This window comes from Haliaeetus leucocephalus, unplaced genomic scaffold (assembly GCF_000737465.1).
Source record: "Haliaeetus leucocephalus isolate CR32 unplaced genomic scaffold, Haliaeetus_leucocephalus-4.0 Scaffold906, whole genome shotgun sequence".
Taxonomy (NCBI): Eukaryota; Metazoa; Chordata; class Aves; order Accipitriformes; family Accipitridae; genus Haliaeetus; species Haliaeetus leucocephalus.
This window is the reverse complement of record NW_010973342.1, coordinates 934,463-960,606: the sequence shown is the minus strand read 5'-3', so window position 1 is coordinate 960,606 and position 26,144 is coordinate 934,463. Positions and strand designations below refer to the sequence as shown.

Genomic DNA, 26,144 nt, shown 5'->3' with positions numbered 1-26,144 from the left:
TTTTTGTTTGCTTTTAAGCTTAGGGAATGTTTGGGGTTTTAAAGAAAAGCTTTTCCTTTTTCTGTCTGAAATGGAAATGCAAAAATGGAAATACTTCATTAAAGTTGCTGTAGCAGAAGTTGACTCACCCTGCTTTTTAATGAACGATTACTATCATGTTTAGTAAACTCATACGCTGTGATATTCCTGCACTTCTCTGACTGCCATTTGGTTACCCAGTATTGAATGAATCTAGATATCCTTGTTTTCTGATAGAAATTTCCGATAATCTGCAATTTCAAACAGTCCTGATGACCTTTCTACAGCTTGGAGGTTGCCAGCCTGACGCGGGCAGATGCTGATCTGGAGGCATATCGAACACAGATATGTAAAGAAGTGATTGCTATGATGATGAAGAACATGGTCTTAAGTCACACCCTCTTTCCTCATGTGGAGAAGAGGATGAGTTCAATTTTCAAAAAGCAGTTTCTTGCAATGGAGAAGGAGATTCAGGAGGAGTATGAAAGGAAGATGGTGGCTTTAACAGCTGAGTGTAATCTGGAAACTAGGAAGAAGATGGAGGCTCAATGCCAGAAGGCAAGAGCTGCAAATGAAGAGGCTGAGGAATTAATGAAGAAAATGAATGAAAAGGTAAATCTGGTATAAAATCAAGATATTTTGCATGATATGTGTTGTTATATAGATGGTTTCTCTTTTAGACTAGAATGGCCGAGCTGTCCTCTTAGAATAGTAAAGAGAAAAGCTGTACAATTTATAATGTGTTCAAAAATTCAGATGTTGTAATTAGGGTAGTTGTTATTAAGAAACTGGGTTTTACTTCACCAGAAAATGAACTTATCTCAAGAGATTCTGTGACACATGGAAAAAAGGTTGTCATTACCCAGATTTTTTTTATAGTCACTTAAAACCTTGCGAAGTGGTGTATTTTTATTTACTATATTTTACTGCAGCAGTTCCTAAGAACTCCAGTCAGACACTGTGTAGAGTATTTTGCAAATTCAGAGCAGAGCAAACTCTGCATCATAAACCTTACAATCTAGGTAAAAAGCCTCCAATATTGATATTCTTATTTTGAAGAAAATGAGACTATAAATGCAACCGAAGGCTGAGGTCCTCCAAACTGAGTGAAGGCAAGCAGAACAATCTGTATTTTAGGCAGAGCAGGGAGTGGACTTCTCTTCAAAATAGCCTGTGGATAATAGTGAGATAAATAATTTAAGGCAGAGTATGATTCTTTACAAGTTTAGAGTCTCTTTTTAAGTAAAAGCTTAGTGCTTATGTGTGTCACTTTCATTCAAAGATCTCTGTCCGAGGGGGTAAGTATCATTACCCAGGATTTCATAGGTAGTGACTAGCTGGAAATAGAGCCCAGGTCACCAGTCCAACATCCCATGTACAAGATTATGCTCCAGTCTTCCATGTCTTTTTTCAAGTATATTGAGTGTTTACAATAAAACTGAATCCCCCTGCCCCCCCCCCCTTTTTTTTTTTTACTTTATGTGTCTGGAGAGGAGTCTGTTAAGTTTTGAATATTTCACCTCTGTAAGCTTAAAATGCTAAAATACCCAAGTTATTGATTCATGCTTGTCTAATGTTGTAACTCCCATTAAGAGGATGACTTGGTGGGAATAAATAGTGCAGTTCGTTACTTACAAGTGGGGTTTTGCTTCTGGAGCACAAGTGGGTGCATGGGTATTGAATGTGATGCTGCTGAGTTTCCAGCTGTCTGTTTCAGTTCGATTGTAGAGACAAAATAAGTTATGTTAGGAGTATAATCACTTAGACCAGTATGTTCCATACTTGTGTATGTTGTCTTTTTAGTCAATACTTAAGTTTTTGACCTTCTGTTTTGTTTTTGTTTTGTTTTGTTTTTTAAAGAGAGCATTTTTATTTGTATATCATGTACCTATAGTTGTTAAGGAATTTTATGACAATTCATATTTGCAGTTTCAACAAAAGAAGTTTTTTGCTGAGCGTGACCCATCAAAGGTACTACAGTATGTTGAGGCTCTCAGGAAGAACTTAGGTTTATTAGGCCGTTGTGCGGAGAAAATGGATGGCACAAGGCTAGTGAGCCAGTTTAATTTCTTTGATGTTTCCAGGTGAATTTTAAATTGTGACTCAAGGGAGTTTTCAAATATTGTAGGATATGAACACCCTTAACTAGAGGTGCTAGAAAGTCAAAGGAGACGGCAAGGAAGGGATACTTGTGAACATCTTTTTAAGAATCAGGTGAATTGTACTCTGCAGAAGTCTTTTTCCTTCTGTTGGTTATAGAAGGAGCCTAGACTAGATGCCATTACCACTTAGGTAGACCTCACTGGGATAAATCCTACCTTTGCAGAAAGAGGGGCCTGACTGAAACTCAGTATGTGAACTCACACTAAATATGCTCTCAGCAAAGCAGCTTTTCTTTGCACAAAATACATTGGTATTGGTTCAATCTGGTTTATATTGGAAATCCTGAATGGTAGGAATCAAACAAAGAATTAAGGCCAGTCCAGTACTTGTCCTGGCCCATTTATCATATACTAACACCTTGCTGTTCGCTTCGCTGTCTGTGAAAGGACCTGTTTTTGTACTTGCCATGGAACCTGGTCCGAAAGGACATACTGGAGCTCTAGGGTTGGCCCACATTTGTGCTCCTGGCAGCAGGTGTACTAACGTCCAAGAGACGGCAGTGAAAAACAGCTGGAGCAATAACCGTCTCCCCTTCTCAGCCAAAACACAGAATGTATATTCCCTGCCTTTTTGATTGTTTGCTGTCTGCAGTGTGTCACTTGGGAATGAGGGGTGAGGTTCAGAGGGCAGTTCTCCCCAGATAAATAGTATGAAATTTAGGACAAGGTCAACATAACTACTGTTAGGTAGCTTTGCTGGCATAAGAAGCATTCTTTGCTCTGTTGGACATGTATGTTTTGATTCTCTAAGGAGTTTATGCCATCTGAGATTAAAGCTATGAATGTGCAAGTCTTACTGGAGAGCTATGAGAAAGTATTTCTTACAAAAAAGATTTTAAATTAATTGCCATTTAATTCTACTCCATTGTTGTAACTCTGAAACGATGCTCTTGGATTAATTTGTAGAAACCAATCGATAAAGTGGGTCACCAATAATACAGACTTTTAGAGATTTGTAGTAGAATAGTGTTTTCTAATTTATATTGTTTTTAAAATGTATGCTTATTGTTATTTCATTGTTCTGATTTATATGAGTCTATTAAATTTTAATAGGATTTCAGGATTGATGAAACCTAAGAAATTGATTTCATGTATAGTTTTTGTGTTGAATTTCATGCTGTTTTGTATAATTTATCTTAAATAATGCTTCTAAATTCTAAAAAGACTTTATGCCTTGGAAGTGTTATCTGGATTAGAGATTGACAGCTGTACAAGCCCTGTCATTCCAAACAGGTGAAAACCACGGAAAGTGTACACTGATTTAGCGTTAGCCTTCATTCAAACCTGAAATGAGAGTAATCAGAGTATGCGTAATACATGTATGAGCTAGTAGCACTGATACTTTAAAGTATGTTGAATACTGAAAATCACTTCAGATTTATTTATTTCTCTCTTCTCTGCAGCCTGCTGTAGAATACAAAAGTCTTCTGGATAGACTTCACAGACTGGAGCAGGACCGCCTGAAGAGGTTCCTTCTGGTAAAGCAGGAGGAGTATTTTGCAAAGGCTTATAGACAGCTGGCTGTTACCCAGAGAAAGGAGCTCCATAATATCTTTTTTACACAGATAACAAACGCTACTTTCAAGGGAGAACTGAAGTTGGAAGCAGCTAAAACGTTAGTGGAAGGTTACTCTAAAATACAGGTAATAGGATGATAACTCCATTCCTAACCTAATGACAGAATACAAATCCACAGTAACTCTTGAGAAGTGTTTCAGGATAAAAGTTATCACTTTTATAACTATTTTTCTTAGCAGGAATTTTAAAAAGTATAATGCAATCATTATGTACATCTAGACATATACACAACTGTATATTGGTGCATATGGACAGCCTTTTTCTACAATACTGACTTAGATATATTTGCCATAACATTATGTGCTTAGTGCTGACTTTTGTTTTCATGGGTAATATTTCCAAAGCACCCAAGTGCTGAAAGCTTGTCTTTACTGCTCAGGGAAAATAAGACTAGTAGCTCACCTGTATCATGCAGAAGAAAGAACTGTAGCGTTCGCCACATATCAAGGTGCCGCGATTAGATCACTGGTCGGCCCGGACCAGGGAAAGAGACAGATAACACACACAGTGTGAGCGCCAACTTCCGCCTTTTATTGCGCAGTCAATTCCTTTTATACTAACAAGGGTAGGCGGAATTACAGATACATCATAAGGCTGCGACTAACCCTCTAACTTTCCGTGACATCGCGAGATCTTCTGAACGCCGAACCCTACAAAGAACTTTGAAAACACCTCTACACCATGCAGTGGGAAATTGTGTAATATAAATCCCCAGTTTTGCAGTGAATATATTGATATATCTGCATAACTTGGGGCTCTGCTTAGCTCCTGAAAGCTCTGTTGGTGCAGGTCTGCCCCTAAGCCTGCACCTACAGGATGTTCTGAGAGCAGATTTGTGCTTGTGCAGCAAACTTCTGGTTCCAGGTCTACCCTCACTGGTGTTAATGGGGCCCTCAGCATGGTACAGAAATGCCAGAGTGCCATTTTCAAAAGTAATTTCAGCCCAAATAAAGGGACTTAGGCAACTAAGAGAACACTTAGGTACCTAAATCTATTTTATGAATGGCATTTTCTGAAACAGAATCAGATGCTGTCTAATGAATGGTACCTTTGGTGGCCTGTCTGTATAGGCATTTTCAAACCCCCCTAGGCAACACATGCTTTCCTATACTTGAGAAGATGTTCTGATCCCCCCAGTCCAAATATGTAGACTACTGAAATTGTGGCATGTCTGAAGTGCTATGGTTTTGTATTTTTGAGAGGTTGAGTATCTCTAGCTTACGCAGTTGGGGATGCTGATGAAGAGTATGTTCAGGACTTTAGTTTTGGTTTCAGTTACATTTTAAGACTCTTGCAACAGAATAGCTTGAGTTGTTTCCTCAAGGTTTTTTTTTTTACTCTATTTGTGTTGAAAGTTAGTGTTCTAGATTCCAAAAATTCTGGGAAATGTTCTTCTGGCTACTTCTTGAAGAAGAATATGATTGTTGTGGTCCTAGAGGTTGAAGGTCTGGAGGTTAAAAAGCAGCATCTGGAAAGTAGGTGTCAAAACATGGAAGGCCCACTCCTAAAACCAGATGCACTGTCAGATCTCAGTACAGAAAAGCCACCCATGGGCCACTGTCAGATATAGATGCAGCAAGCACTTGTGCAAAAGACAGTTGAGCAGCTAGCAGAAGATAGAGCAAGTGAAAGAAGTTTTGACAATGTTTTGGCTGCTCAGACATGCGTCACCTAAGTATCAGACCTTGTCTTGGCTATCTGATGCTAGCAAAATGTCTGCTATAGACCACTGTGCACCTGCCTCTGGTCTCTACCAGACCCATTCGTAGGTACCTAAACCCTTCCTGTTCCCCACTGTTGGAAGCAGGAACTTCTGCCTGTGTGCAGCGGGCTTGGCTTTCCCCACGCTGTACTGGACACACGTGGAAGACTTATCCTTGGCTTTGAAGTCAATTTGAAAATGTTACCCTTTATTTATTTAATCATACAATACATTGTAAAGAAAAAAGAAAGGAAAAAATAAAAAAGAAAGAAGGGCACGATGCCACTTACTGCTGTTACTGAACACATGCTGTCTTCAGCTCCCAATTCAAGAAGACCTTTCAGCCTGTGGATAGCTTTAAGCAGGAACAGTTCTACTAACACTGGTAGGGTTGCATGTGTATTTCATCGTGGGTACATGATCAAATGACCTATTAACTCAGGGCTCTCGGGAGGTGTGCTAACTATTCGGAAGAGTACACACAAAAAATACTGAGGTGTTCAGGCCTAAAGCTCAGCACATCATTTATTTTGTTTTGTTGAAATAACAGTAATAATTTGACGTGGACATTAGAGTTAAGTTGATAGAAGCTAATTGTCTTTCACTTGTAAGAGCTTTTTAACTTTAACCTGTTAATGAACAAATCTGGTCTGATACCCACAGGTGTTAGCTGAAATTAACATTACATCTAATTAAATATATTTGTTCACATTCTTTCCTGTAGGGAGACATTGAAGAGCTAATGGATTTTTTGCAAGCTAGCAAGAAATATCATCTGAATAGAAGATTTGCTTACAGAGAGTATCTTATAAGTAAGACACAGTTAAGGGATTCTCAAGCCTGTGCTCTTATAAATGCAGCTGCAGCCCAGATACCAAGTCTCATTAATAGAATGGAAAGGTAAATATCTGAATTGTTTTCTTGGCAGCCATTTGACTACATTGTCTCAAAGACAATAGAATAGTCTTCAAAAGTCTTTTTGTCTGTGTTACCTAGCAGGAAAGGTACACAAAAATGTTATCTTTTAAGTTAATTCTAAGAAAATATTTTGTAACCGATGACTTTGTTAGTTAATATCCCAGCAGACACTAAGGTGAGTGTCCTGGTTTTGGCCGGGTTAGAGTTAATTTTCTTTCTAGTAGCTGGGATAGTGTCATGTATTGGATTTAGTATGAGAATAATGTTGGTAACACACTCACTGTTTCAGTTGTTGCTAAGTAGTGTTTAGACTAAGTCAAGGATTTTTCCAGCCAGCAAGAAGGCTGGAGGGGCCCAAGAAGTTGGGAGGGGACACAGCCAGGGCAGCTGACCCAAACTGGCCAAAGGGGTATTCCCATGTGACATCACACCCAGTATATAAACTGGGGGGAGTTGGCCTGGGGGGATCGCTACTTGAGAACTAACTGGGTATCAGTCATCGAGTGGTGAGCAATTGCATTGTCCATCACTTGTTTTCTATATTCCAATTCTTTTATTATTATTGTCATTTTATTATTATCAGTAGTATTTTCTTTCATTCTGTTCTGTTAAACTGTCTTTATCTCAACCCACGAGTTTCACTTTTTTCCTGATTCTCTCCCCCATCCCACTGGGTGGCAGGGAATGAGTGAGCAGCTGCATGATGATTAGTTGCTGGCTGGGGTGAAACCACAAGCGTGAGGCTTTGTTGTCTGTGTCCACTTTGTACAGCACAGAGGGTAATTGCTGGGAACATGTACAGTACCTGTTTGTAATTCTGACTTCAATGAGAATCAGAGTCATTGTTGTGGTTTAACCCCAGCCAGCAACTAAGCACCACGCAGCTGCTGTGGTTTCTCAAGCTGGAAAAATAGGTTCCACTCACTTTTTAATGCCTGTTATTGCACCTAACAGTCATGAAACAGATCAACTACAAAACAGAGGAAATGTGTAGTATTAGTAGTCCAAGACTCTGTGAATCTCATCCCCAAAAATGTACCAAAAAACCACTCCAAAACCCCAAAAACTTCTGAAACCAACAAGCATCATTACCTAGATGAAAAATTAATTTTTCTAGCAGTCGCCTATTAAACTTCTCAAAGTATGCAGTGGTCGTAATACTCTGCGGACAAAGGAAACGTGTCCATACTTGGAGACAGCATTGTAGAGAAGCAATCCCATCTCACTTTCTGGGACTAGAAATAGTTATTTTCCTGTAACTTCCCACACCTGCTGTGGCAGGAATTCCTTTCAGGCAAATGTTGGCCAAACTGTTATGTTATTATTCATTCTTTAGCTGTTGAATTTATAAAGCTCCAGAATATAGTATTTCAGATTATGTGGTAGTCTTTTTTTCCCTACAGGCCAGTTGAAATATCCTAGTATAAACCTTGAGGAAGTTATAATCTATGCTGGGGAGGCTTGTATTTCAGTTTCTAATTATAAAGTGATTTGGGGGATATTTACAAATTGGAGCATTAAAATTTGAGCAGCAAGAGAATTCTGGTCTGAATGGCTGGTACTTTAAATTGTATCCATAATATCCTCTTATTTTTCACTTTAGCATTGAATCTGCTTGTTTAAATATAGACACAGGTCTGTCGTAATCTATTGTGTCCAGCTTTAATAGCGTGCCCTAAACTTTCTGTTATAAATGGAATTTTAAAATGCAGAACGGTTTGTATGGAGAAGAGAAACTGAGAAAATATGTAGACTAGATATACCACAGATAAACAGATTCAGGGATACATAAACCAGCAGATAAATGATGAGGGGAGAGGTCTTTTAAAAATGGAGCTTAATAGGATGTTTAAAATTTATCAGCTAGCAAGGCAATTTCAAATTAACATGAAAAATATTCTGTGTGGCCAGAAATAAAGGTTATAAAAAGTAAAATAAAACCAAACCAGTTCTAGGGAGGGTTGTGAACATTTTAAATGAAATAGAGCAACCAGTTTTCAAGCTGGGCTTTCTAAAGATAGTATTTAAATAAAATGTCCCATTTGTGAGGACTGGCTATGGGTACTCAGTGCCTTTGGAAATCAAGTCCATGGACTGCAGTGCCAAAAGGCAGGAAAGCAAGGTTTAAATTATAACCCGTAATAATAGATTTCAGGGGTGTCTAGCTAGGCTTTTTGTGTTTTCCTTTAAAGACTAAATGGACAGGAGGGTGATACTTGAAGCAGTATTTATCCTGGGTTGTTCTGGCTATCCCCAGAGGCACGAGTTCTTCATGTTTTTGAACTACAGCAGCTGTAACATGTCGCATTGTTCTTTTGCCAGTATCTGCTTGTTCACAAAAAGTTTTCTTCCTTCTTTTGTCTCTTAAAAACTGAATCCAGTTCTGCTGACTCTCTAGGTATGAACAACTCAAGCCCCTTTATAAATTTCTCCCCAAATTTTAGTTTTTATAAGACCTCAAGCATTTCTTGTGAACTGTGTTTTTAAAGTAGGCAGTTGATAATCTTTGACATGAAAGATCAAAGCAAAACATCTCGTATTGGTCTCTTACTCTTCTGAATAGTGTCAATTTATATGGACCTTGTTATAAGCAAAGTAATTTTCTGAACAGCGTCCTGCTGGACCTTTCAGTGAGTTGGTATTAGAAAGTGAATGCCTCTAGTTGTAATGCATTAGTGTAAAGGTTTCTAATAATCTTTTAAAACTTTTTCTGCTTGTAGCACTTTGCTATGTATAGTATTTACTGCTTTGAATTATTTACCTAAATTTTGATCTGAGTACCAGCAAGATGCCAGTTCAGCAGGTAAAATCCTGAAGTAGCTGAAGCAGAGTAACATGGGCACTGTCTTGCAGGTTCTCTCTGTGTAGTCTCTGTATAGTGTTGCGATTCAGCCTACATGTACATTCAGGCTGGTGCAACTTTTCAGCTTCATTATCTATCTCCCTTATGTTTCAGTGATGCTCCCATGCCTTCTCGACCTTTCATAAAACAAATCTTCCTTTGCTGGGGTCCAGCATCACTTAGTTCTCCATAGCATCAGATACAAACTACTACTTTATAGTTTTAGTGCCCTCACTTCACATTTTCTCCTAATTTTGCTGGCTTTCATTCAGTACAGAGAAGTCAAGGTCTGCCTCTGATTGGCCTGTGATACTCCTGCTGTTGGCCACACGCTTCATCTGTGTTCCTTCCATGGCACTCGTTGCATTCGGGAGGATCTCCCTGTAAACATCCTTGTCATTACTGCAGTATTCTCCTTCATTAAAATTCTCCTTGTTCAAAGACATAAAACATGTGCCTGCACATTTCTTCAGTGATTAGATGTCTGGTATGCTGAGACCAGGCAGTTTATCATACAGTCTATACTGTCATTATCTTTCTCCTCTCCTTCTATTTTGTGTTTCAGTTTGGAGTCCTTTGGGAACAGGACATCTTTTAATTCTAATACTGTAATTGTTTTTATACTGTTACGGTCTCTTGCCAGGACTGAGCCTTCTAGGAATTACCATAATACTGATTAATGTAAGTAAGTTGTCACATAAACTCCCATAGCCTTCTCTGGTGGTAGGCATTTTGCCCATTATTTTTGTTATTTGGAATTTCTAAATAAGTAGATTCCAAAAAAATAAATAGATGGGTTTTACAATACTGCATCACCTTCAGTTTGAGCTGTGGACCTGGATCTCTAAATAAATCAACAACCTGAAACTGAAATAATGTAGACTTCTTTTTTTCTTTTTTTTCCTGCCTAAGAATAGGTTGGTATATATCATCTTCCAGTCATTCTGTGTTGTATGGCTTTTTCTGTATCTTTCATTTGCTGGATGGTTCCAGCACATCTATCTTTCTCTATTGCAGCCCCTTTTTGCTGCTCTGGACAGGGATTTTAATTGGATGCAGCAAGCCTGGGTTTATTTCCTCAGTACAAGACAGGATGAAGGTGTTAAAAATAATATCTTGGTTATTATCATGCCTCACTTCCTCACCGTAATAAATCTGCCTTTCATTCACTAATCTTTTGCCTTGGGTTTGATCAGAAAGGGGGGCAAGACTTAGTTACCAAATACGAGTATGGAAATTTAGTGCTGTTGTGGGTTGTTTTTTTTTTTTAATATAACACTGAAATTTAACATTGATTGCTTTCAAGGCAAAAATGACTTGGCCAAAAGATCCAAGAATGATGCTTCCTGAATTGCTTTTAAGATACCAAGAGGTATTTTAATCCTCTTTGCAGGAGATTAAAGAAATACAAAATAGGCATTTGAAAAGCTCTGCAAAAGGCGCTCTCTGGTTGACATAACGGTGTGATAAAGCAGATCTGAGTTTCTATCCAGCGCATTCATTATGTAGGGGATGATGTTTCGTGGCTTGCTCATATACTTGTGGATGCTTGAGCAGTAGATGGAGAGGTGTGAACTGTGGAATCTGGCCACCACGGTTACAGTGCAGTGGCTGCAAGCAAGCTAATACATCAATCTTCTGTTTTATTTCTTTCAGCTTTTATTTTGAGGATTTTAGTTGGAATTAAGCTGTTATTGTATCAACAAATCCTAATAAACCAGAATGACAGACTGTCCTTTCTGGAGAAGGGCTTGTGACATTTAGCTGCTACTCTAGTTTATGAATTGGGTCAGGTAACATCTTGGAACAAGGACTTGGAAGCCCTGGATTCATCTGAGTCCAGGCTCTGTGTGTAATGTTCATGTCTTCTGAAAAATGGGGATTTGAAAAATAAACCAGAAAGTGTTTGGACAACATCCAGGTTCAGGTCAGGAACTGGTGCTTTCTACTCAAAGTTCCATGTTGACCTTTTCAACCCCACATTTTGGAAGTCCTCTGTGTTTAGCATTAGAAATTATAACTCACAAATGTCCAACAGCTGGTTCTGAATTAAGATGTTCTTTTATTCTTCTGTTGTCTGAGAAATATTTGGGGAATTTCTGGTGTAAGTATAATAGCAGGTAATTTTTTAAATTCAATTTGAGTTTGTGGAGAGGAAGATTTTTCTAACTGTTGCAGGCATGGTTGGGATCTTGCTTACTCTTTGAAATTAAATACTGTAGCAACTGGAGGTAGACCATAGTCTTAAACTTCTGTTTGAAAGCACTGTGTGCTTAAGACTGAGAATTTGCCCTGTTAAGATTATTGTATTTCACTATTAATTTGAAACCTTTATAATTTTTCTGATGATGTAAATCTAATAGGAAATCTGAATATAAATCTTTTCATGGATATGATTGCTTTGTATCTTTAAAATAATTTTTAATAGTTTTTACTTGATTAGATTACATCCTTTAAAGAGAAAATTGTTTCTAATGAGGAGTAGGAGTTATAAAAGACATCTAGAATTGCATTCCAGGGGCATTAAATGAAAAATGTAAATATTATGAATAATATATAAGGTTTGAAATGTCTCATTTGAATATCGCTTACATTACTAACTGATACGTAATTGGTTTTGCATTTGCCTTCCCTTCCTTCCTTCTTCCCATTCCATCTTCATACACCTTCACTCTGCCTTCACAAACTGCAATTCTACACTCATCTCTGAGATTATCTTTCTGTTATCCACTTGCTTGTTTGATCCCCTGAGGTATCACTGCTAAAGAAACAAAGATTATTCTGTGTGTCTACTTTGTTGAGCCTTATTATGGTACTAATTGCCTCAAATACCCTTTTACTCCTAAGAATTTGGGATAACAGGTTTCAAACACTGTTATTACAGAGCAGGTCATTTACCTGAAGGTCATTTGGGAGTGCTGCTGGACCGAGCTGAGGCTGAAATTAATTCTGTTAAACAGAAATTTGATCATGATTTAAAACAAGAAAAGCAAAAGCTTCACCAGAAACTCATTACCAAGCGAAGGCGGGAAATGCTACAAAAGGTAATTATTTTCAGTATATTTATTTTCACAGGCGTTATCATGAATTAAAAATGGAATGAATTGAAAAATAAAGTGTAGTTCTTAGGACAGGGGTCAACACAGCCAGGAGGATGGATGGAAATAAGTGTCCATTGTTTTTAGCTGTGTACCGCCATGTGCTGTATTAATTACGCAGTAATTAATAGCTGTTCTTTTAGAAAAACCTTCAGGATAGCAATATAACTGGAGAAACTTGTGAAGCCCTTCTACTTAGTCTAACCTGTCCAAGGGGGGTATGACAAGCCTCTGTAATGTGTAGAGAGGCAAAAGCCAACTGAGGTTCTGAAGTTGGTGAGAGAGATGTCACAGATGTGACAGTTGTTGTTTTCTATGGGTTTCCTGGCTACATGTGACTTCAGTGACTCCTACAGCATAGCTAAAGTTCAGCTACAAAACAAAATTATTTAAAAGATGCTGTACCTGTGGCTGCTTCTGGTAGGACTCAGGTCACCTAACCTCAGCCATCTAAAAATCAAGGCTAACTCCAAGAGCTCCAAGTCATCTCATAATGGAAGATGACTTGCAGGTGATCTGAGATAAATGGAAGGGAGTTGTTATCCAAAGGTGTCTATCTTTCTCTTCCTAAAGGATGTAGAAAAAGCTATCTTGGATTAGGTGATATTTCTTTAGGTCACCAAAGTTAGGTGAGATTAATTTTACCTTTTGTGGGACATGTGTTTCAGTGTTTTCTGCTCTTTAACAGATATCAGTGCAAGAAGAGACGGCAGGTATAATGATGGAGACTTCATTTGTTGTATTTATTCTCAGTATAGGTAGCTTTAGTTTAGCTTTCCAATGAAATTGCTGCATGCTGTAAGATGGGGAAAATAAAGTAAAAAATAACCCAGCCTTTTTTTTCCTCTCTCTTTGTTTTTTCTTCTTTTTCTTCCCTGGTATTTGATCCAGATTCACTTCTGGAATGCTGCCAGATCATTACAGTTCAGGCAGCTGAGATTATGTCAAACCAGAAGATCATGCATTTTTTTTAGGTGTTAGCCCTTCTATCTAGCAACAATCCAAATTATCACAGGGCCGTGTTAGCCCTTCTATCTAACAATAATCTGAATTATCACAGGCCTGCTAGGTGCACACAAAGCCATCATGTTGAGGGCTAGGTAGGTTTCTGAAAAGCAGTTTTGAGAACACTGAAAAACAGAAGTATGAAATTTTGTGTTGCTATGAATTACATATTTAAAGAGCTAGAATTTGAGAAGTTCCTTCTCTTAACTGTGTTCCTCCTTTTGGCAAATGAATCAGCAGAAAGAGCATCGGAAGGAGCAGCTGTCACTTGGAGACCCCTTCAAAACTGCTAAGGAGGTCACTCACTACCTGAGCCACTGGAAAAATCTTCTGAGTGGTCACGCCATTGAATTTGAAGAACTTACTGAAAAGCTTGACAATGAGGCCAGTGAAGAGCTGAGAGAGCTTCTGTTTAGTCTAACAGAGAAAACTGTTGAAGAGCTTAAACGTGTTCAGTATGGAGTATTTGTGCAAGAACTGGTGAAGCTCAGTGTGCCAAAGATGTTCCTACTGGAAGCTGTGGAGGAGCATAAAAAAGAGATGGTTGTTAAACATGAACAGCTTGAAAGGGAAGAGCGTGACAAGAGCACAGCCGCTGAGGAGCTGCTTCAGCTCACCAGGCAGAAGCTGAGCCAAGAACTGGAAACAAGCCTTTCAGAACAAAAAAAATTAAGGAGCTGGGAACAATCAGTACTCATGCAAGTATCTCTCTGTACCCTTTTCTTAGTTATTCTTGCAAATAGAGATGAACTAGGAGTTTTCACACCTGTCTGGTATAATTCCTAATGATAAGTTCTCTGTTGTGCACCTGGGAATTGATTTTTCACAAGTGCTTAGCCCCTGCGGCGCTGGCAGGTGAGCTGGCACTCCTAGCGCTGCAGTGAAAATCCCAGAAAATGGCAGTTTTGAAATCAAAATGGTGGAGTGTTTTTATACTTCTGTTCACTCCATGTCAGGTTTCACTTGTGCATCTTTCATTATTATTCTCAGTGTGCTCTCAGAGGTCCAGCACTTTGGAAATGTCATTTCGTATGTCAGGCCTAATTAGCCCTGCGTTGAATTTCAATATATTCCTTCCAGCCGCAAGTCAAGCCTTACTCATCGGGTGCTCATTTTAAGCTCTGCCACAGTATTTTCCCATATTTCATAAATACACAGCACAGTAGCGTACCTCTCCAACTGGTGGGCTGCACTCATCGGACTTGGCCGATCTGGCCTGCTGACAAAGTGCCCCTGGCACGGAGCCCCCAGCCAGAGAGGTGTCATGGCACGGGTGATTTTGCAGAGAGGTTTGCTGGCCCCGGGCACACGTTTTGGCCATTGCTGTCTGCTACGATGTGACCCCGGGGAGGTGGGAAGGCGAGTGGTGGCCTTGCCACCATCGGGGCACCTCACTCAGGGAGAGACGGGGGCGCCAGCCGCAGCCGAGTGTCGGCGTCCGTGGTGCCTCTCAGGCTGGGCAGCAGGGTCCCTGAGAGATTTGCACCGTCCGTTAGCAATTCTTCTTGGCTTTCAAGTGCATTTATGACTAGTTGTTGTATTACCTGAATATTTACACTACTGCATTTCCTATACAATGTCCATTTAGTAACAGACATTGTCAGAGACCTGGGAACATGAAAAAATAGTCTTCTGTCAAAATTGCAGCTTGAGGGGAAGCCACTGGAATAGGCAAACCTATATGAGGCTGTCTGCCCCTAGAGCAAATGTACTGAGCATGAGAAATTGAACGGGGGGGTGAAGCATTAGTTAAGGTTTCTCCTTCATACCTCTTCTTTGAAGCAAAACAGATTAGCACGGGCAGTTTTGTCCAGACAGCATCTTTGTAAGTTTGCCCGCTGCACAGTGTCAAAGCATCTAAAAGAAATATGGAAAAAACGCTTGCCCATGTGTGTTTGCTTTGTTAAAGAAAAAAAAAAAATCCATTTGTCTTGTTTTCATTCTAATTTCAAGGCCTTTGTATTTTATTCAGCATTTTAAATACTTTTCTATAAGCCATTTCAATGTATTTTCTAGCTTGTCTTATTACCTCTTATTTGTATTGCTGCAAGCAGACCTGCACGAGCAGGGAAGTAGATTGTATGACCTAGCAGGTCTTTCCTATTTCTAACTTACGATTCCATGATAATTGTGTTCCAGCCTGCAGTGTCGGCTGTTGTATTTGTTAAATGCTATCTTTATTCACAGCAACAGTAAGCTGTTTGTTTTTTCTGGTAAAATACTGGAAAATATATACAAAAAATGCAGCATTTGCACAACTGTTCTATCAAAAGTCCCTTAAAATCTGTCACTGTCTTTATGTTCAGTCCACTGTCTGTCAATTTTGATATTTTGATGACAGATGCCAGCTCTCATGTTTATGTTCTCATCTGCTATCTACTTTTCACAAATAATTATTTTGAATGATAGCTTTTCATTTTTGTTGCTTATCAAAGAGACCATGAGTTAGTCCAAAATATTTATGAAGATCATTAATGCTTGAAGTCCTTTTTAAACATGGGCATGACAAAACTGTGATTTGCTGTATTTTCTTTTGTATCTCTGTCTATATATCTGTGATTTTCTTCTAAAAGTCCAGGACAACATGAGAAATGGTTAAGTATACTGTAAATGCTTGCTTGGAGTAATATTGCCTTAAAGTAAGCAATTTTTTTAGAAAAAAACTTCATATGTTAAAAATGTTTTAATTTAGGATTTAGCTGTACTTTGCTGAATTAGTAAACGGAAATAAGAATTTCTAAACTCAGCAATATTTTGGTGAAACAATGAGGTGGTATAGGCCTGTGATGTACTGAATAAAAGCATCAGTCCTAATGGAACATACGGTATAATATGTTTTTAGAAGAAAACTACTTTTTAAAGTATATACTGTTCATGCTTTAAATATACATACATTTTTTGGGAAATAGAGAAAATTTCCAAACAAAACATTATGCTATTTTTTATGAAATACTCCTAAGGAAATATTTCAGTCACAAGGTAAGATGATAAATGTAGTCTAAGGTTGGTCACAGCCGGAACATTAATTTAGGCTTTAGCATGCTTTATTTTTAAGTCAACTTCAGCTTGACCTGAGGATCAGTTCCCTAGACTTCTGTGTTGAGAACCTTCCTTCTACAAAACGGGAACTCTGAGTGATTCAAATTGCTGCTAAAATATATTCCGTGTTGTTCAGACTGCTAAAAGCTTTTTTACAAAGAACAGCAGGAACCCTTGTGACTTGGTGACGGGAGGGATGACATATATGAGTTTGTTATAAAGAGATACTTTTTTATTTTATTTTTTTCCCCTCAGTAGCTGTGACTGCTAAGTGCTGGGAAACAGCGCAGGGAGGCTTTACGGGAAGCTTTGATCTCGATTTCAGCCCTAAGTTCAGGGTTTGTACTGTCTTGAGAGATGGAAGGTTTCTGTGCATAGGAAATGTGCTAAAAATTGTTTATTTGTTTTTTAAATAGTCAAAAACTGTTTCCCCTTGCAAATGAAATTTTACAGTCCAGGAAGTTCTGTATGCAGAATTTGAAGTATCCTCAAGGATATTTTGAACATGCTGAAAAGCTCAGTCCTATGTGTGGAATCATTAACTGTATGAATAAGACAAAAAAGGATGATCATTGTCATGTAAAGTATTTGTGTGCATGTCTCTTACGTTTTATGTAAAATTGCCTATATCCCTGAATAGCAAATGGCTTTTGGTTTTTTTAACAGGCACCTTCTAAGTTTACCCCTCTCACTATCAGAAGAGGAATTGCTTAGAATGAGGCAAGAGCTGCACTGCTGCTTCTCTCAGGTGGACAGCAGCTTGGCTTGGCCCAAGATAAGAGCAAGAACCTTGCTTCAGGCTTTCGAGGTGGAGTGGAGGGACACAGAACTGCTGAAAGTGGATCAGAATTTAGCAATGACCAATAAACAGGTGGGAACAATGTGGGATCAGCGTGGGGATGTGCAAGGGGATGATGGGTGTATCCACAGGTTGTTGGCCTCAGCTGCAGATATGGGTCCATAGCTTGTCCATAGGTGTGACAGCGATGCACACTTCTGTCTGTGTGGATCAGTGGACCTTAAAGATAATTGTTGGGTAGCAGTTGGATAAATTTTTTTTTCACATACACCTGTGTATTTCTGCTGCTTGCGTGTCCTCCAGCTTTCCCAAGAAGAAGGCATAGGTATAAAGAAGCAGATGAGTGGCCAAAAGGGGCTGCACCTCTGAGGAGAGTCAACTGAAATGCCAAAAATTGGATCAGTGCTGAGCCTGGCTCTGAATGTCAGGGACAAGTTGGGTCCTTTAAAGCCCAAACTGAGGTTTCTCTGGCAGCCCCTACACAGTATTAAGTTTGTCACTAAATCAAGGAAAGATTTAGGGAGGTTTTTTAGGGGAATGTCCTACACTGTCTTGTCCATGTAGAAAAGGGGTGAGGAGTGTTACTTCCTTCAGTAAAATGTAAAACCTGTGGAATCATAAATTATTTTCAGTTCTTACATAGGAGGAAAAAAAGTGTTTCCTGTATGAATTGTATCTGATACCATCATAAAAAGGGCGACTTTCCCTTGCTTTGTTTGTGTTCAGTTATGTTTTCTAAATATGTAAACTAACTTGGGATAATTGTACTAGGAATTAACCTAGTTCAAAACCTTAATAATTTCTAAGGTACTAAATAAGGGAAATGACTTTGCAAAACCTTATAGTTGAACAGATGTTATCATTTCCCCAAGAGTACATTATACTTAGTTGATATTCTTGTAAAGAAATATAAAGGTCAAGAATAATTTGATTACATGGAACGGTGCCCCTTAATACTGTCATGATTCTTTTGTGGTTCATATACTGTGTCTTGAAAACAATGTAGTTCTTAAATTAATATTCTTTGTTCATTTTTAACCATACTGAGGAGACAACTTATCAGTTAAAATCTTCTATTATTATCACTGCTAAAGCTTGTTGAAAATCAAATTTATGTGCTAGCAGTTGTCATGGAAAGGGTGAATATATAATTCTGCTTGAAAGAAATCAAAAATGAAATTTCCAGCTTTTTCTGAATGTCTGAAAGGGATCGTCTGAATCAATAGGCAGCACCTTCATTTCAGAAATACTTTCTCAGTGAAAGTCATCCTTGCCAAGTGTCATTAATTGGTGGATCTGCCAATAATAGAAAGTAATAATCTTAATATTAGCATCCTCATATACCTCTTACAAATAAAGCACTTTGTGCTCATCTTCTTACAGCAGCATTCTAAAACGAAAACAACAGGATCCAGAAATAGAAATAAGATAGGTATTCTGAAGAAATCTTTACAGGACAAAATTTTCATTTATGAAGACTTGGTGAAAGATGAAAATTTGAATAAGGTAAGTGCAAGCTTTTTCTGTACTGAGGTGTCCTGGTTTCAGCTGGGATAGTGTTAATTTTCTTCTTAGTAGCTGGTACAGTGCGTTTTGGATTTAGTGTGAGAATAATGTTGATAACATACTGATATGTTGGTTGTTGCTAAGTAGTGCTTATCCAAAGTTATGGATTTCTCAGTTTCCCATGCTCTGCCAGCAAGCAGATACACAAGAAGCTGGGAGGGACCACGGCCAGGACAGCTGACCCGAACTAGCCAAAGGCATATTCCATACCATAGAATGTCATGCTCAGTATATAAACTGGGGGGAGTTGGCTGGGAGGGGGGGATTGCTGCTCGGGCATCGATCAGCAGGTGGTGAGCAATTGCATTGTACATCACTTGTCTTTTCTTGGGTTTTATTTTTTTATTATATTCCTTTTCATAACTATTATTATTGTTGTTATTATTATTATTATATTTCATTATTATTATTGTTGTTATAATTTATATTACTTTAGTTATTAAATTGTTCTTATCTCAACCCACGGGTTTTACTTTTTTTTTCTGATTCTCCTCCCCATCCCACTGGGAGGGGGGAGGAGTGAGCGAACAGCTGCATGGTGCTTAGTTGCTGGCTGGGGTCAAACCACGACATGAAGTCAAAACCTACGTCTTTAGTAATTAAGGAATGGCAGTTTTCTATCTATGTGAATAAGAACCAGATAAAAAAGGTCTATGGTGTAGTGGTATGATGCATCTCTCTATTCTTGCCTGCGTATGTCAAGATGTTGTATTTCAAGCTTAATAGTTTTGGCTTTGTTTTAATTTTTGCACCCTAGTTACAGAACTTAGTTACAGAATGGTTCATGCCTTGCCCTTTTTTCTTCCAGTGGTTCTGGGACTTGGCTTATGCATGATTGCAAGACTCCCCTAGATCCTGTGGTTTTCTTAGTAAGGCTTTCAAAACATAGAATCGTAGAATAGTTTGGGTTGGAAGGGACCTTTAAAGGTCACCTAGTCCAACCCCGCTGCAATGAGCAGGGACATCTTCAACTAGATCAGGTTGCTCAGAGCCCCGTCCAACCTGACCTTGAATGTTTCCAGGGACGGTGCATCCACCACCTCTCTGGGCAATCTGTTCTAGTGTTTCACCATCCTCGTCATAAAAAATTGCTTCCTTATGTCCAATCTAGATCTACCCTCTTTCAGTTTAAAACCATTACCCCCTGTCCTCTCATAACAGGCTCTACTAAAAAGTCTGTCCCATCTTTCTTACAAGCCCCCTTTAAGTACTGAAAGGCCACACTAAGGTCTCCCCGGAGCCTTCTCTTCTCCAGGCTGAACAACCCCAACTCTCTCAGCCTGTCTTCACAGGAGAGGTGCTCCAGCCTTCTGATCACCTTCGTGGCCCTCCTCTGGACTCGCTCCAACAGGTCCATGTCCTTCTTCTGCTGGGGGCCCCGGAGCTGAAGGCAGTACTCCAGGTGGGGTCTCATGAGAGCACAGTAGAGGGGGAGAATCACCTCCCTCGACCTGCTGGTCACGCTTCTTTTGATGCAGCCCAGGATACAGTTGGCTTTCTGGGCTGTGAGTGCACCTTGCTGGAAGGTGCTTCACTGCATACTTCAGCTGAGCAAGATTTACTTCTTGGACCTCTCCTAATGCTACTGAAAACCCAGAAATGGGTTCTTAGATCTGAAGACTTTGTGGGTAGGGACTGAGTTTATTCATACAGAGCTTATTGAAAGGGAGCCTTGATTCTGGTGGCTATCATTTAAAAGGCTCACAGCCCCAGTCTAAACTTAATCCTTCAGGAATGAGTGGGGCCCATGCCAATACGGGTAATTGGAGGCTTTTGCCTTCTCTGCCAGCAAGTGGTCAATGAGGTCTTTTTCTTGTTCCTTAACCTTTCTCTCTTTCTCTTTCCCACTGGTAAAATGTGGGTAATATTACTTTTGTGTATCAGAGGAATGTTACAGTGATAACTGTGTTAGACATAGGTGGTGCACAGCTGTAAGAACTATGCAGAACAAGCAGGTGTCATTGGTAGATAAAAACAGTTTCACAGATGATTGCAATATCAATTTTAGTACCAATTTGGACAAAATTCTATTTTTACACCTCTTTCCTGTGTTTTTTTATACTTGTATCCTGAGGAATGAAAAAATACTGGGTCAACATGTCTATTCAGAAATAATTTCACTTTTATGTGAGAGCAACACATTGTTAGTATTGGTTGCAGATGATAAAAGCAAATGTTTATCTAGTCCAGCACACAGTCTTCGAAAGTGAGAACAGGTGCTTAGGCAAGAATGCAACACTCTTTAATGCTTTAATAAGTCTGGTCCAAGAATGCCCTAATCCTTTTATGGGGACATTTAAGCTTTTGGCTTCAATACCTAATGCCCTGACCTTGAAAATTTAGATAATTTTTTTTTTTGTACTGTTACTTGAAAGTACAATGGAGTATGGGCTAAGCTCTTATGTTAAAAAAAGTACTCAATACTTGTTTGGTATGAGTATTGCCTTACATTTTTGTTAGAATCTTTTTCTAAAATTGGAAAGTTAGCTTCTCTAAGCCTCATTGTTTCAGTTTTATATGCACCATCTGGCATACCTGTTGTTGTTCTAATTGTATGGCTGCACATTAGTTATAAAAAGCCAAATGCTTTGGGCTTTTCCCAATAAGGAAGCTAAACTACTGTTAAGTAAAAATGTTATTTGTCATGTTATTGTTAGCCTTATGCTGATCACAGAAGTAGAGTTTTTTTCTTTTGGCTGTTGCAATCTGTTACCTTGTTCCTCATTTAGAATCTTACACCTCTAAATTTTGCATTAATGTGAACACTTCTATCACCTAACTCAAAATTAACCATCTGAAGTGGCACAACCAATTCAAGGCGGGGAAAAAGGATGATGGAGCAATACAGCTCTGCTGTATTTCTGCCTTCACTGCTGCTATTCTCCTGCAGACTTCTCCTGGTGTTGTGGGTTCTGTCTCACTACAGGATGGCTGTAAAATTGTTTCCAGCTAACGCTTATGAAAGCAGCAGCAGGATGTGTTTTGCAATACTGTAAAACAGGCATGACAGAGAAGAGCAACTCATAGACAGGAGGCTGTGGGGTGGGAGGCCATGGGAAGAAGTTTGAAGCCTAGTCTTGGAGCACCTGAGAGTATCGTTGATCTTGCTGTGAAAATCTTCAAAAGCAGGCTGTTATCTTCTACTTTTGTGTTTCATAGCTGTTTTAAGCTGTCTTGTGCATGAGGAAGTAGCTGTTCCTTTCTGAAATAGCAGTTACCTATCTCAGAAGAAACACAGTAGTAAAAATACTGGCATTCTTTAGTCTGTTTTCCTTGCTGGGCTTAAAAACCCCAATAATAAGTCTTGAATGAGAAATGTCTTTGAGGTTGCAGATAATCAAGTACATTTTCAGGTTATTCCCTTTATTTGTAATATTTAAGACTGAGACAACACTAGTTAGCCATTAGTCTGAACTAAATGTGGAATTTAGAAGTCAGTGCTTTCAAGCAATGGACTAATCATAGTGCATTTACAGCATTGGCAATTTTTTGTGTAGTTTGGATGTTTCAGGTGGAATTAGCAGCAAATGTTCAGACCTATGGGAGCCAATTCATCATAACCAAAGTAGTTTGACACTCTAATAATATCATGTCGAACAGTACAATGTCAAGCGTTATTTTACAGTCTTCTGTTTGGTATGAGAAAAGGCTTCAAGAATGGCCAGGGGATATTAGTTTATAACTAGTTTATAATTTAGTTTCTAATCAATATTTGATCCGGCTTCTACTGAAGTCACTTTCTATGTCATACTGAAGTCAGATCTACTTGCAAGCTTTGATATTCAGAAGTGTGTTTCTGTTTGCAGAGCTGTGATTTCAGAGCTGACAAGAGGCAGAAAGAAACTCAAGGTGGCTAGGGGTAGATACTAGTACCAGTTAGGTAATGCAACATTTTGTTTGCTTAACAGCAGTTAATTTACTGTATGATGTTGAACAGATGCTGAATGATAAAGCTGAACATCATTCCTATGTATTTGGGCATGTTTAACATATGGCTTCTTACTTAGTAATATGCAAATAGTATCTAGTTTTGCAGTTTGGACCATAAATCTTATGAGTCATGGAATATACTGAACATATCCTATAAACCTCCTGTTATTTGAACTGGTTGACAAAAGTGTAAGTGTTTCGGTCATCAATGTCATCTCTTTTGCCTTTGAATTCAGCTGGAATTAAAATATACATTCTTTTGTCTCCTTATAAGTGAACTTGAGTTGTCAAACTGCCTTTCCGTCCTTATTCATTATTCATTTTAATGGGTTCAAACTTACACTAAAGGTGATCACTCATTTACTCATTCATCTATTCATTATTCATTCATCTATCCCCAGATTTCATATATGTATAATTCATTTAAAATCCTTGTGTCTGAAACTGATCCTCCTGTGAAGAAAGAAGCAAACTTTAAATTCAGTTGTGTGAACACACCTGTCAAAACATTGCTGTGTAATTTTTTTATCTGCATTTTTAAAGATTTATAGCACATCCTGTTCCTAAACCACAAAGGCAGCCTTCACTTATTCATTTTGTGTTATATAAAAACAAATCGTACCTCAAGCATATATTTTCCCCTTTTTTGAGATATTGTAAAAATATGTGTATTCTCACAGGAAGTATCTTAGACATATAAATAAAAGATGGAAGAAAAGAAGGACCAGCTCTTCAGTGTGTGTATGTTGTCATAACTCATTCAAGCTTAGTAGTGTTGTAATAATTTCTATTAGTTAAGAAGCTGCCCTAATACCTTGAATAGGGAGCATCACGTAGACTCTAAAGCATTAGTTCTTTTGAAAATGGACCTGTTTGCTTCTAGTCAGGTAGGTCTGCTTGAATTTTTTTTTCCATTCCTTGAATGGGTGCTGTTGTAATGAAAATCATAATATAAATAATTTAGTCTTTTGTGACAAAAACATTGGTGGTTCTCATCCATCTTCATTTTCCTGCTTCTAAGTAGACTCAAAATTCAACGTTGCCAAAGTTTTGAAAGGTGACCTGTGGCATTAGCTGTCCAACCTGGTTCATTTCTAACATGAATTGCCCCTTAAAGTGGTGTCTGCTGTAGTGATGCATCTCCCTGAACACCTTGCTAGATAGCAGCTGTTGTTGGTGAAGTATTAAGTGGCTGGCTGAATTGGATATAAATTCATTGCCTTCCTTTAGAAGCTATCTCTTCTGGTATTTGTCAACACGTGTGTTTTACTTTTGAGGACTCACTTCCATTCCATCTTCTAAGAATCACCTCAGAGTGCAACAACTTTCACTGCCAAAAAGAGGGGTGAGGGCAAGTCAATGGAAACTTCACAACTGAGACCTTAAAAAATTGGACAGTCAGACAGTATGGCTCTGAAAATTGCTAATTGCTTTTGAGAACATTGTCTTGTGTCACAGTGATCAGTAGTATAACAATTCAGAAAAAAATCCTTGAGTCTTATTTGAGAAATTAGTCTTGTGCACAGGCTTTTGAAGAAAGAATTTTATTTTTTTTTTTTAATTTTTTTTGTTTTAAATATTTGCCTTGGCATTGAAGTGTAGAATAGTCTTGCTTCTAGGCCTTAGTCTTATGTCACTGGCTCATAAGGATATCTTGAAGTAACACTTTGGATTTTGAAAATAAATTTGCTTTGACAAAATAAATAAACCAAATCAAACAAACAAACTCCCCCAAAAAGCTGAATTAGGGTGGGATTGGCTGTTTTGTGCAATCTATATCAAAGTCATGATTGGCAGGATGTTCTGTGGAAGTTTTTATCTCTGATTTCCGATCAGTGCTGCTGGAGTACAGTGTACACCTTTGAATGCCTGTGAATTGCTGGACTGTGAGCTTAAATGGGAGATGCTAAAGTTACTTGCTTTTCAGTAAAAAGCATTCTACAGAAAACAAAAGGCCTCAAATTCACTTTAATAGGTTTCTTGCCTTCCTGCAAAGAACGTAGATGATAGATATAAAAAACTATTACTGTTATTATTATTGAATTTTTTCCTACTGAAAACTGAAACATAGAAACAAGCAATGGGTATTTCTGGATTTATCCTAAGGTAAATGTTACCTACTTTTTTTGAACAAGTACTGGAAGGCAGCTCAGCTCTTTTTCCATAAACTCTAATTTTGGCCATCTCTTTTGCTTTTCACTGGAGATCTCTGCCTCCCATGTTCAAAAATAACAGCTTGGTTTTTATCATTTTCGTTACCATATTTTGAGTATAATATCTGAGTTGAATTCTCCTCCTAACTCAAATATCCTCTATTTTTATTTGTAACTTATATGCTTACTTATTATTTAGTGTCACACACCTACATTATTCAAGATCAATTTGTTAGATTAACAGTAATGTTGAGAGACACTGTCTTTTAAGGTGGAGATTTGTTAAAGATATCAAGAAAATGAATCTTGCCTGTACTTTGTGTCTGTAGGATGATTTCTTACTCGTGTTGTAATTAGCTTAATTCATGTTAGTAGGAAATACTTTCTGAAGGTAACTTTCCATCTCTTGCATTCAAGGACATTCTAGATGATGTAGTGGAGACTTTGGAGAATAACACATGAGCATGAATGAGAATATCACAAGCATATGTGGTTCCAAATCACATTTTAAATTTAGTTCTATCTACTGGGTAATAGAATTTGATGATACACAATCACTCTTAGCAGGTCCCTTATCAGTAAAATTTCCAGAGAAAATTCGTGGGCTTTATGTTAAATATTTATCATCTTAGGGATCTAAAAAGTTGGCGAAGTCTCCTTAAATGCTCCTTTAAAGCTAATCCTGAATAGAGTCAATAATGTGTAATTCTGATAAGCATGAATAGAAAGCTCATAAGGTTTTAATGTCTTGAGTACATACCATCTCTATTTGCAAAGGTAATCTGAGGGGCAAAATCAGGTCTTGTGCCAATGGGAAGTTGTACAGTGTCTAAAGACTCCAGTTGACCTTTATAGTGTTGCAGTTCACACTTGCAGGACAAATACTGTTGGTCTTCATTATTCTTATTTTATAGACTGGTAAAACTGTAGAGAAATAAAGACTGCATGTATAAAGGCATACCACAGGATGCCTGCCGTGCTACGATACTGACCATGTACACATCTAATTAAATACGGATGTTCATCTCTGCCTGCTCTTTAAGATAGAGGCCAGACTTGATGGGCTGAATACTTTTCCATAAAATGCAAATGTGAGTACTTGGTCTCAGGTGACACAGTGATAGTAAACTTAACCAAAGTTATTTAAAAGTTTTTGAGATGCCTCCTTTGATGGCTGTGGTTCTTCCATTCTGTCACAGGCAGTAGTTACTTGAGCATTGCTGTTAAAATACGTAATACTGGAAACATCTGAAAATGCTGATTTCTGAAAACATTTTTTTTTTTTTGGTACGCTGTGAAACCTATCAGATTAGATTTGTCAGGACCAAAAGAGA

The 26,144-nt window shown here is 38.3% G+C and overlaps 1 protein-coding gene across 1 annotated transcript in view; it reads left to right on the top strand.

Moving 5' to 3' along the window:
* EVC2 (Ellis van Creveld syndrome 2) overlaps positions 1-26,144 on the top strand; it is a 75,533-nt gene that overhangs the window by 35,235 nt on the left and 14,154 nt on the right. Inside the window, exons 9-15 of the mRNA XM_010583462.1 lie at positions 306-630; positions 3,584-3,823; positions 6,185-6,360; positions 12,105-12,264; positions 13,564-14,021; positions 17,029-17,233; positions 18,545-18,667. Of these exons, the coding sequence (XP_010581764.1) occupies positions 306-630; positions 3,584-3,823; positions 6,185-6,360; positions 12,105-12,264; positions 13,564-14,021; positions 17,029-17,233; positions 18,545-18,667 (1,687 nt within the window). The remainder of the gene's footprint in view (positions 1-305; positions 631-3,583; positions 3,824-6,184; positions 6,361-12,104; positions 12,265-13,563; positions 14,022-17,028; positions 17,234-18,544; positions 18,668-26,144) is intronic.